General features: G+C 47.8%; 1 protein-coding gene across 2 annotated transcripts in view; it reads left to right on the top strand.

Annotated features, from left to right (window-relative positions):
* The first annotated feature begins 3,478 nt into the window (after positions 1–3,478).
* Positions 3,479–13,318, top strand: part of PAPOLA (poly(A) polymerase alpha) — a 76,894-nt gene continuing 67,054 nt past the window's right edge. Inside the window, exon 1 of one of the 2 annotated variants that reach the window (XM_040332398.1) lies at positions 3,479–3,664. In XM_040332398.1, coding sequence (XP_040188332.1) covers positions 3,657–3,664 — 8 coding nt within the window. In that variant the 5' untranslated portion in view covers positions 3,479–3,656. The remainder of the gene's footprint in view (positions 3,665–13,318) is intronic. The other variant, XM_040332397.1, reaches the window with a different exon arrangement.

Genomic DNA, 13,318 nt, shown 5'->3' on the forward strand with positions numbered 1-13,318 from the left:
CGTCACTAGGGTTGGTGTCACCCGGTGCAGAAAAAAAATGGTGTCACCCCCCACTCCCACCAACTATAGTCCCCCCCTCAGTAAAGAACCCCCTCGGTGCAGACACCCGCATCGGTGCAGACACCCCCCCCTCTCAGTACAGACACCCCCACCCCAGGTAGTACAGACACCCCCCCCAGGTAGTACAGACAGACCCCCCCCCCAGGTAGTACAGACAGACCCCCCACCCAGATAGTACAGACAGACCCCCCCAGGCCCCCAGGTAGTACAGACAGACCCCCCCAGGTAGTACAGACAGACCCCCCCACCCAGATAGTACAGACAGACCCCCCCAGGTAGTACAGACAGACCCCCCCCAGGTAAGACACCCCCCAGGTAGTACAGACAGACACCCCCAGTAGTATGACTCCCAGCGGTGTGTCCCACGAGTGCGGGCTCCTCCTCCTCTGTGGATGTAAACAGAGAGAAGGGCCGCCGCCGGGTGTACCAAGATGGCCTCGGCTCCGGAGCTAGGCCGAACCTGCTGCCTTTCCTAATGTTATGGCCGCAGCTCCGGAGCTAGGCCGAACCCGCGGCCTTTCCTCATGTTATGGCCGCGGCTCTGGAGCTAGGCCGAAGCCGCGGCCTTTCCTCATGTTATGGCCGCGGCTCCGGAGCTAAGTGTAAAAGATAGTGTAAAACAAAACAATAAAAAAACGCCCCTGTCCCAGGTAGCTCGCTCTCAGAGGCGAACGCAGACTCAAGTCCCGCCCACAGACCAAAAGTTTGGACACACCTTCTCATTCAAAGAGTTTTCTTTATTTTCATGACTATGAAAATTGTAGATTCACACTGAAGGCATCAAAACTATGAATTAACACATGTGGAATTATATGTAGCGGGCCTTCCCCTGTTAGAGTTTAAAGACAGGTAATCCACGCTGGACTTGTATTCAAGATTGTACATAGGTTGAACAATTGTCAGGAAGTTATGCGTTGCGTGTCTACTAGTAGCAGAAGACACGGACTCCATAGACTCTTTGGAGAAACGGACTACATTTCCCGCAATGCTTTGCCATCGAAGGATGTGACGTCTTCGCTCAGGCGATTGGAGGAGGTTACTTAAGGGTGGGGAGTGGCGCTTTTTCGCTCTCTGGGGACCAGCTTTCTCTGCTGCGTGGAACGGTGGACAGAGTGAACTCCACTGTTAGGCCGGAAGCCTGGGCCTAGCTTGACCGGGAGATCTGTCATCCAGACGGAAACAAGACCTCAGCGTACCAGCTCATGCTCCAGAGATCTGAGAGGCAGCCCAGCTGACAAGTGTAGCAGTGGAGCACCCTCGTCCGGGATCCGGTGTGTCGTGGAGCGACATTTGGCCAACGCGCCCTTCTTCCGAGGAAAGAATCCGGCGGGCCGGCCTGTTGGGTGAGAGAGCACCTGCTCAGTTTTGACTTTCCCGGGTTGTCATAGACATTCAGCCCAGTTTCTAGGCCACGGATCTGTGTTGGCCCGTAGCTGAAATTTAGAGGCCTAGTTAAATGCTTTCAGCGTTTTCATGGAAGTAATCTATACAGACGAGTGAACAAACTTGCAATATTCTACTACCATAGACATTTTGTTGTGAAAAATCCTTTTCCTCTAACTACTGCCAGTGGATTACAAACTCTGACATGCACCAACCGGCCGCTACGTGAAAATTGACTAAGCTGCAGGACTGCCCGCTAGGGGCGCTCGCGAGCCTAGACTGACCTTGAATTTAGAAGGGTGGTACCTCCTTTAGGTTTAGATTATTATTTCATATCCACGTTCATCACTGATTCCAGTAAGGGCCCTTTACCGAGTTACTATTATCAATAGTGTTTATGTCAAAAACTCTATGTCTGAAGTTATAGAGTTCCTTATGTCTTTCTATATATATATATATATATATATATATATATATATATATATATATATATATATACACTCCACACCCATTGTGTGGAGTGTATTTTCTCATCTGGAAGGATCGTCCATAACCTCAGGTAACTTATTGCCATATTGTTGTTGCATTGTGTGCCTGCTATTGTGACCCCAGCCCAGCAGAGGTCACAATATCTTATTCACTAAACTTCTGATGTGTCAAGGGAGGGTTCGAGCTGATTAAATAGGGGTGAGCTAAGCCAAAAGAGAGTAGATCCTGAATCAAACAGCGGCTCCTTCGGGGGTAGCGCTACATATACATGACAAAAAAGTGTGAAACAACTGAAAATATATTTCATATTCTAGGTTCTTCAAAGTAGCCACCTTTTGCTTTGATTACTGCTTGGCACACTCTTGGCATTCTCTTGATGAGCTTCAGGAGGTAGTCACCTGCCGCAGCCCCCCCATCACTCTCCTTCTTGGTCAAATAGCCCTTCCCCCGCCTGGAGGTGTGTTTGGGGTCATTGTCCTGTTGAAAAATAAATGATGGTCCAACTAAACGCAAACCGGATGGAATAGCATGCCGCTGCAAGATGCTGTAGTAGCCATGCTGGTTCAGTACGCCGCCATAAGTTAGGAGGCAAGTGCTTTGTGAATACAGCACTTGCCTCTCTAACTTACAGCGGCGCAGCGTAAATACGATACGCTGCGCCGCCGTACTTTACGTTTTTTACGAACGGCGCATGCGCCGTTCGTGAAAGAATCCCAGTGCGCATGCTCGAAATTCCGCCGCAAATCGGCATTGCTTTCGACGTGAATGTAAATGACGTCCAGCCCTATTCGCGAACGACTTACGCAAACGACGTAAAAAATTAAAAATTCAAAGCGGGAACGACGTCCATACTTAACATTGGCTGCGCCTCCTAATAGCAGGAGTAACCTTACGCCGAAAAAGCCTAATGTAAACGACATAAAAAAATAGCGCCGGGCGTACGTACATTTGTGAATCGGCGTATCTAGGTCATTTGCATATTCTACGCCGAAAACGACAGAAGCGCCACCTAGCGGCCAGCCTCAATATTGCACCCCAAGATACGACGGCGTAAGAGACTTACGCCGCTCGTATCTTAGCCTAATTTAAGCGTATCTGGTTTCTAGAATACGCTTAAATTTACGACGGCGTAGATTCAGAGTTACAACGGCGTATCTACTGATACGCCCGGCGTAACTCTACGAGAATCTAGCCCGATGATTGTTACATGTAGGAGAGGAGTGCCAGAATGGGCCCGGTATGGAAGTGGTTAAATACACATTTTTAGTAAAAAAAAAAATTAATTATTTTTATTTTATTTTTTTGGTGGGGAGGCACCTCAACTTAAAAAAGGAAAATGACAATCCTAATGAACAAGTGTCCTTTATTCCTGTGCACAACATTCACAATTCTATATTGCCGCAGCCGAGCGCTACAACAATGAAGCCAGGCGCTTCACCACACAACTCCCGGCGTGCTTTGCCTCGCTATGGCGGGGCGTGACTTCTTCCCAACCGCAACACGCACGTACGCGCTGACGTCGTCCCCCCATGACGCGCTGTAGGACGTAGCCCCCGGAACGTTGCTGTGGTAGCGGCGCGCGCCATGTTGGGACAGACGGGAAGCGGCTAGGCGGCGGGGTTCCGGCCGCTCTTTGTTGTTGTCACAGCCGGCTCCGCCTCTACGGTGTGTGCCGGCTTCCTCATGCCCAGGGGGTCGCGGCTGGCGGGAGGACTGGGGTCACCATGCCTTTGTGAGTATTTTCTTTTTATACGGGGGGAGGGAGAGGGGGAGGAGACGTCGTGACCCCGCCGCCGCTGCTGTTGTCGGTGGGGCGGGCAGTGCAGCGTCGTACAGGGGTCACGGTACCGGGCCTGGGGGCGGGTGAGGGGCCCGGGTCTCCTATATAGTAAACAATGCCAAGCGCAAAGTGCAAGGAGCCGGGGCAGCCAATCGGGGCTCGCTTTAGGTTTAACCAGTTCGGTGCTGGGTGGGCTGCGGTTGCCATGGGTACTGCTCTTTCCGCTTACAGCTCTCCTCCATGCTCTGGGAAGTGAGTCCAGCCATTGTTTTGGATCGGTTAGATGGCTGCTGAGGGATGGGAGGGCCCCTAGGGGCCCCTTTCTTCTCGACTCATTATGTCTATAACTGGCAGTGATGCCCAATGCAGAGCAATCAGGCTCAGACTTGTATCTTGGAGCGCAGGTCTGCATCTGCTTGTTATATATAGATCCACATTGCCTGCAATAGCCCTGTACTGGGAGAACGCTTTATGGGGCGAGCGATAATCTTTTACTGTCATTTGGGGCCCTTAACCCTTCATGTGTTGGGCTGTGTTGCACCAAGACCCCCCCTTATTCAGAGGAGCATGTGCAGAAACCTGCATCATGTTTGCGTTGCCGTTATTTCATAGGCCCAGTTCACAACCACATGCAGCCCAGTGTGATTGTTTTTTTTTTTTCTGCATCAAAAACACATGGATAGTTTTCAGTTGTATCTGTAAGAGCAGCAAGGATGTGGAATTCCCTTCCACAATCGGTGGTCTCAGCTAGTTTCAAGAAACTATTAGATAAGCACCTGAACGACCACAACATACAGGGATATACAATGTAATACTGACATATAATCGCACACATAGGTTGGACTTGTGATTTTATTTTTTCCCAACCTCACCTACTATGTATGTAACTATAGTTCACATCAGTGCATTCCAGTGCCAGGGAAAAAAAGAGAAAATGTTGCATTTTTTTTCTTCTGGAGTGTGCTGGAGTGTGATAAAACGCACCGGAACTCGCATGTCCTTATTTAAAGCGGGGGGTTCACCCAAAAATTAACTTTCTGTCACTAGATCCAGCATACTGCTGACATCTGCAGTATGCTGGATTTTTTTTTTGTACTTATCATTTTAGCCGTATTTCTTCTCCTGTACCGAGCGGCGTATTCTTCCGGGTATAGGCGGTCCTAAATAAAGCACAGTTGATTGACGGGCTTGGATAGCGCGTCACACCTTCCGAAAATAGCCGACGTGACTCTCGGCAATTTACGGCGCCTGCGCAGGCAGCTCTACACGGTAAGCAGCCGAGAGTCACGTCGGCTATTTCCGGATGGCGTGACGCGCTATCCAAGCCCGTCAATCAACTGCGCTTGATTTAGGAACGCCTACTCCCCAAAGGATTCCCCGCTCGGAGCCGAAGAAGAAATACGGCTAAAACGCTAAGTACAAAAAAAAAATCCAGCATACTGCAGATGTCAGCAGTATGCTGGATCTAGTGACAGAAAGTTGATTTTTGTGTGAACCTCCGCTTTAAGGGTAAGGAATAGGGATGAGCTCCGGTGTGTTTGCACAATCCACGTGCGCAGCCCGCCAGGAAGTCGGCGCTGCGCTAATCACAGGCAGGGAGATGTTGTCCCAATGCGTGGCTGCAGAGATCGGGAAACGTCTCACTGCCTGCGATTAGCGCGTCGCCGACTTCCTGGTGGGCTCTGCACGTTGAGTGTGCGAACACACCGGAGCTCATCCCTAGTAAGAAAAAAGAGGAAGAAAAATGCTCTGGATCACACAAGAACGCAGAAAAGCGTCCGGACTGCGTTTCTATGGTGTGAATTGGCCCTTAGCCCTGGTTCACACTGATTGCGGGTTAGAAATCGTGCAAGTTCATCTGAACTCACATGATTTCAAACCAGCAATGCAGTCCGACTTTGGGGGGGGGGCAATTTGACAGACATCTGTGCGGGTTCCTACACAGATGTCTATACAAATCGCGCCCCCCCCCCGGACAGGAACCACTTTTGGGAATCGGTGTGGCACCATTGCTGGCAATAGCCACCGATTTGGCATGTCAAATTGCCACAATGTAAACCTTGGCTTGAAGTGATCGCACTTTTTTTTCTATTAGGCCCCTTTCACACTGGGGTGGGAGGTGCGTAGGTGGTAAAGTGCCGCTATTTTAAGCGGCGCTTTACTGCCAATTTCACAGCGCTATTCGGCCGCTAACGGGGTTTTACACCCCAGCTAGCGGCCAAGAAAGGGTTAACAACCACCGCAAAGGGCCTCTGCAGAGGCGCATTGCCGGCGGTATAGCCGCGGTGTCCCATTGATTTCAATGAGCAGGAGCGGCGTACACACCACTCCAAAGATGTGGCTAGCAGGACTTTTTTACCGTCCTGCTTTCACACTGGGGACAAAGCAGCGTCAGTTTGTAGGCACTATTTTTAGCGCAATAGCGCCTGCCAAACGACCCACGCGTGAAAGGGTCCTAAAATAACAAACATGTTATACTTGCCTGCACAGAGCAGCCCCGATCCTTCACTTCTGAGGTTCCTCTACCGCACTCCTAGCCCCTGAAGGCAAGCAGCTTGCTATGGAGGCAGCCAAGCTGCAGCTCTGTGTGTCCATTTAGACACAAAGCTGCCGTTCACCCCCACCCCCTCTCTCTCCTGATTGGCTAACTGCGTTTGACAGAAGTGGGAGCCAATGGTGCTGCTGCTGTGTCTCAGCCAATCGAGAGTCCTGGGATGGCTGAGGCACTCTTGGACATCGGGAGACAGAGATGGGGCTCAGGTAAGTTATGCATTAAGATAAAGTCATCTGTGTGCAGCACCTGCCCTAATTTAGGGTGGCTGCTGCACACAGACGCTTAATCATAATGCAAGGGTGCCCAACCAGTTGCCCAGGAGGCCACATGTGGCCTGTGACCTCATGCCCCAGGATGGCGGATTGGCAAGCCCAGATTGCAGGTTTCTGACCCACATATATATATGGGCATATCTGTTCTTCAGTGGTTACCGGGCTGCTTTCAAACTGATCCGCAGGTGCACCTGCGCGTCGCTTGCACTGAGCCATAGACTTCTGTTATTACCTGCGGGTTGGGGCGCTTTCAGAAAGTGCACCACACCTGCAGGATATAATTGAATTCTATGGCAAAGTGCAGCTAACCTGCAGGAAAACTACAGGTGCACTGCATCATGGGTAAACCACAGACCATCCGTGTAAAAGCAGGCTTGGGACTTTTTCACATGATCGGTCGGACCCTCCATCCACCTCTATGGAACGACAGATGTAAACTGACTTGTGTCCATTTACACCCGCCTACCTCCAATCCGATCCGCTAAAAAAACAGAAGTGGATCTGTCCTCTTCCATCTGATTGGATCAGAGGGCCCATAGAGTGTCCACTCTACATATGCAGCATGAACACGGACCTGTCATTCGCCCACTCCGCTCATTGTGGCCCGCGATTGGTTACTAAGTTGCTTAAGTGGCCCTCACTCTTTAAAACTTTCTGAATTTTGCAACCACTTTGAAGGGGTAGTAAACCTCAGTTGGTAAAAAAAAATCCCTGCAAGGCAATGTCATAATGTGCTAGTATGCATTGCATACTAGCATGTTATGAGAAACTCGCCTTATCTGAGTACCTGTTTTTGAAAGGGAACCCATCCACACTTCTGGGTGACCTCACAGCGATGAGGTCCCCCAAAAGTTCGGCCTCCCCACCGCTAGGCTATTCACAAAGCGCAGCGTGCTAGGGAACCGGCTGTGAGGCCGCAAAGGCTTTACTGACAGTTCCCCTTACAAGGAATGGCTGCAGCAGCACCCAAGAGCCGATTGAAAAATAGACTGGGGTGCCAACATCACGGGATTCGTGGACAGGTAAATGTTCTAATATTAAAAGTCAGTGGCTCCTGTATTTGTAGCTGCTGACTTTTCATTTTATGGTGGGGGTGGGCTTAATGGTGGGGGTGGGCTTAAGCTCCACTTTAAAATGAAGCCCTCCAGCGACGAGCTGTCACCACTGAGAGGGCTTCCATCTTACCCTGGTCTTCCTTCCGAGTTCATGGCTACATGAGTAGTCAGGACGCAATGTTGTCACTCCTTTGCATGATAATGTTTACGGCACAGGCTCTGAAGGTCCGGCACTGTATACCGGACCTTCATAGCGCATGTGCCGGTGATGTCACCGGTTGCATGCACTCTGAATATCTCCTAAACAACACAAGTTAAAGTGGTAGTAAACCCCGCTTGGTCACGTTCACAGTTTAGGAAATATTCACACTGGATGCAGCCAGTTGCGTCACCAGTGCCAGCTCTCTGATAGGCCAGCATACCTTGCCGGACCTTCAGAGCTTTGTGCTGGAACCGTGGGCAGTGACGTCATCGCGTCTCCGGCCAATCACATAGCCAGAGTGTACAAACTCCTTAAGAAAGACTGGGGGAACATGTCAGCCCTCTCAGTGACTACAGCATAGCGCTGGAGGGCTTAGTTACAAGGTGAGTATTTCATAATGTTGCTAGTGTGCAATGCATATTAGCGCTTTATGCCACTGCCTTTTTTTTTTCCCCAACAGTTGTGATTTACTACCGCATTGGGGAGATATTCACTGTACCTACAGGCAAGCCTTATTGTAGGCTTACCTGTAGGTATAAGTGGTGTAACAAAGTTCACTATCACTTTAATGGCACCTCAAACGCAGTTAGGATATATGTGTTTTGTCAAATGTGACTCGCTGTCCATAAAAAGCTACAACCTCCGGTTACAAAATAATTGGGATGCTGTGTAAAGTCTACATAACGGCATGCAATGATTTGCAAATCTCATAAACCCATATTTTATTCTTAATTGAAAATGGAAAACATCTAAAAGGTTTACAATGAGAAAATGTACCATTTTTAAAAGATGAAAAATCAGGTAGTTTTAAAATTGACAACAGCGACACGTTTAAAAAAAAAATTAGGCCAGGGCAACAAAAAGCTGGCAAAGTAAGTGGTAATAACATGGAAGAACACTAATTGGCAAAAGATCAATAACACAATTGGGTATAAAAAGAGCATCTTGGAGTCGGAGTGTCTCAGAAGTAAATATAGGCAGAGGTTCACCAATCTGTGAAAAGCCGCGAATAATGTTCCTCAATGTAAAATTGGAAAGACTTTAAAGATCTCATCATCTACAGTACATAATATCAAAAGATTCCAATAATCTGGTGAAATCTCTGCGCGCAAGGGGCAGACCGATATACAATATTGGATGGCGGTGATCTTCAGTCCCTCCGATGGCACTGCATTAGAAACTGGCATGATTCTGTGACATCACTGGATGGACTTAGAAATACTTCCAGAGATCACTGCCTGCGAACACAGTTCTCCATGCCATCCAAAAATGTAAGGTAAAGCTGCAAAGTAGTAGTCCTATCTGACCATGATGCAGAAACACCTCCGTCTTCTCTGGGCCAAAGCTCATTTAAAATGCTCTGTTAGGACTAGTTTACACTTGCTTCAAAACATGGCTTTGGACACGCATTGTTAAAACTCTCTGAATGCCAATCAAAGTCCCTGTCGCTAAAATTGTTAGCTTACAGCCCTTTTTACACCATGCATTTGCTTTGGCTTCAAAAATTATACCCCATGTTGCTTTAGTGGTGCTTCAAAGCCTCCATAGAACGCTAACAAAGCTCGCTTGAAGCACCTGCAGCTTTTGAGAGGCTTTAATTGAGCTTTAGCTTTGGAGAAATTGCAGGTATTACACACGCAAACGTCCAGCTTCAAACTGAAGCACCACCAAGTCATAAAAGTTGTTGAAGCGGTAGGTGGTTTAATGTGTGTTGAAGCCAAAGCAAGTGTAAATGAGCCCTTGCAAAGTGGAAAACTGTTCTGTGATCAGGTGAATCAAAATGTGACATTCTTTTTGGCAACCATGATCACCGCATCCTCTGGACTAAAGAGGAGAGGAAGCTTCATCTTATCAGGGCTCAGTGCAAAAGGTTTCAGAGAAGCAAGGAGAGGATGCTACGCTGTGTTAAAGTGGTTGTAAACCCCTTACAGACCACTTTAGCCTACAGGTAGATTAAGGCTTACCTGTAGGTCAAAGAAATATCTCCTTAACCCACACGGTTTAAAAAAAAGGGGCACCGATGTCTACGGCGCATGCGCGCCGTAGACAACAGCGCAGGCACACTAAGTGCGCTATTGGTGAAGGCGATCATGCCATCACTAGCGGCTCCCGCGCGCATGCGCCAGTGACATCGCTGCTCTGGCCAGTCACAGCGCCGGAGCAGCGATACCCGGAACTCACTCCAGGAGAGATGGAGGTGATCGAGGACCACTTCGGGGGCTTCAATCTTGGGTAAGTAATTCATAATAAGCTAGTATGCCTTTCTCTTGCAGGTTTTTTTTCCAGGTTTTTTTTAAGAGGGCTTACGACCTCTTTAAACATGGCCCTGTCGCAACTTTTTTGAGATGTGCTGCTGCCATCAGTTTCATAATTGCCTTCCTTTTTTTTTTTTATATTGTACATTTTCTCAGGTTAAACATTTGATACGTTTTCTATTGTGAATAAAATTTGGGTATGAGATCATTGCATTCTGTTTTCATGTAGATTTTACACGGCGTCCCAACTTTTTTGGAATTGGGGTTGTACTTTGACGCGTGTGTTTCACATGTCGGGCATCCTATTCAAGTGAATTGGTTGCCCTATACCAGGGGTTGACAAATTTGCTTGGAATCTAGGAGCCAGCTAAAAAACTTAGGAGCCAGAAAACGCGCCCCGTCCCGACGAGCTTGCGCGCAGAAGCGAACACATACATGAGCAGCGACCGCATATGTAAACGGTGTTCAAACCACACTTGTAAGGTATCGCCGCGATTGGTAGAGTGAGAGCAATAATTCTAGCCCTAGACCTCCTCTGTAACTCAAAACATGCAACCTGTAGAGTTTTTTTAAAATCTCCATAGGCGACGTTTAAAGGGTAAAAGTTTGACGCCATTCCACGAGCGGACGTAAATTTTAAGCGTGACATGTTGGGTATCAATTTACTCGGCGTAACATTATCTTTCATAATATAAAAAAAAATGGGGATAACTTTACTGTTGTCTTATTTTTTAATAAAAAAAAAAGTGTAATTTTGTCCCCAAAAAAGTGCGCTTGCAAGACCGCTGCGCAAATACGGCGCGACAGAAAGTATTGCAATGATCGTCATTTTATTCTCTAGGGTGTTAGGATAAAAAATATATATAATGTTTGGGGGTTCTAATTAGAGGGGAGAAGATGGCAGTGAAAATAGTGAAAAATTACATTAGAATTGCTGTCTAACTTGTAATACTTAACTTGTAATACCAACGGCCACCACCAGATGGCGCCAGCTTACACATCTGGTTGGCTTGCCCCCTTTCCAAGCCAAGTCGCCAGGACCCTATTTCTAGTCGCCCTGGCGCCCGGGATTTGTCGACCCCTGCCCTATACTGTCATGGGACGAACACACAGAAAAGCGCTAATAAATGTGATGTGTTACGCAGATGTGAATGGCGCTAAGGGCTCGTTCACATGGGCGTACTATGTTGTACACTTATGTTAGCGCTGTGTTTGCCCGCACACAGGGATATACACGTGCATCTCCATGCAGGCAGCCCCTTTCATGTCAGTTGGAACCTAGCAGCTGGTCAGACATGGCAACTGTTCCCAACGTGACATCCATGCAGGTGCATGGCTCCTAGCGGAAACTTGTGTGCACCCGCAGAGATGTCAGATTGGGAACAGATGCTGTGTCCATGCAGCTGCTGCATCCTTTTTGACATGAATGGGACTGCCTTCGTTGGGGTACACAAAACACTTGTGCATCCCCGTGTGGATAAATACGGTCCATGCGTGGGTGTGCGCTCATATGAAGGAGGCCTAACAAGCTGTATTGTGTTGGTGTGCTCTAGGTAAAAGCTAAACTTGCCGCACTTGCATGCATCGCAGTGTACTGCAAATCACTGTAGTAGCCCAAGCTCCATCACCTGATTGGCTACATGATGCAGTAATTCATGCAAAAGGAGCCCCAACCAAGTATTGCGTGCATACTATGCATGAACATAGGTTTTCAGTAAGTCAACATTTCTGTAATAAAAATTCCTCTTTTTTTTTATTGGTCTTATGAGGGAAAAATCTTTACAACTGGGACGTAGACGAAGAAAAACTCCGACAAAATCTGTAGCCCTTTCCCAAAGTAAAATAACTTGGAATGAGCCAATTTCTTTCCTGCAACCGCGGTTTGCAGGAAAGAAATTTGCATGTTTCCACCATCGGCACAGGCAGTGCTGACAGGGGAATCAGCAATTCTCTTTTCTCGGCAGGAGAATTGGCAGTACCTCAGAAAATTTGATTACATAAGACCAATAAAAAAAAAAGGAATTTTTAGTACAGAAATGTTGACTTACTGAAAACCTATGTTCATGCATAGTATGCACTCAATACTTGGTCAGGGCTCCTTTTGCATGAATTACTGCATCATGTAGAGGTGATCAGGTGGAGTTATGGAAACCCAGGTTGCTTTAATAGTGATTCTGTCTGCTCTGATCCTCCCCCCTTCTTCCACAGTCCCCAATCCATCTCCTGATGGCACATAGGCTAGGGGACAAGCTGCACATGCTCAGTTTGTGCATTTTTTTTTTTCCTTGGGAGGGTGCATGTGATCAGTACAGGGCCAATCAGCACTGTCCAGACAGAGGGTCAGGGGTCATGTAGTCTGATAGGACAATTAACTCCTCCTAAACTCTTTAACCAGACACTAATTTAAGTCACAAGACTGCTGTATACTGCTGATGAGCAACTGTATTTAGAAGTTTATATTTACTAAAATAATTGCATTTCCACGTACTGTGGGAGAACAGATATAGTAAAACCAGGGTCCTGGGTTTAGTAACAACACTTTTTAATTCAATCTTATTTTATTCAGAAGAAAGAGAGACAGGAAGACAGATAACATCTCAATCAGTGTAAACAGTATCAATGACTACATCAACAGTAAGCATCAAGTTTGACATAACAAGAGCATGTCTAGGTTACATGGAAAACAGGAATGAGAGCATGTGTGTGTGAACCACCATCGGGCCGATCAGCTATGTAATCCTCAGATATATAGAGTAAACAGTAATTGTAACAATTAACCGCATATTAGTGAGGGGTCCAGTGTTGCACCGCACGCGGCACATCAGGAGGGATCTTACATGGATCTGCAAGTAGAGTAGGACCTATGGGGTCACAGAACGAATTAATAACAATATGTGGGTCGAGGCCAGGATACGTTAGCTCAATGCATTCCTAAGGCAGTATGTAGAGAGCAAGTTAAGGAGAAGAGGAAGCAGGGAAGACAAGGGGGGGGTAGAGAGATAGGGAACAAGAAGCAAGGGACAAGAGTCACTCCATCATGGCGCCTGGGTCACATCATCCACGCCACGCTCGGCCCAAGAGATAAACTCAGAGGAGTATCGGAACATGGACCATGAAGTCCAGATGAGAGAAAACTGCTCGCTTTTACCACCCTCCTCCGCCAACAGACGCTCCAGGTCCCTAATGCGGTCCACTTCAACAGCCCAATCCCCTAGGGAAGGCGTGATTGTCGATCTCCAATGACGGGGGATCACCACTCTGGCCGCCG

This window comes from Rana temporaria, chromosome 13, assembly GCF_905171775.1.
Source record: "Rana temporaria chromosome 13, aRanTem1.1, whole genome shotgun sequence".
Lineage (NCBI taxonomy): Eukaryota > Metazoa > Chordata > Amphibia > Anura > Ranidae > Rana > Rana temporaria.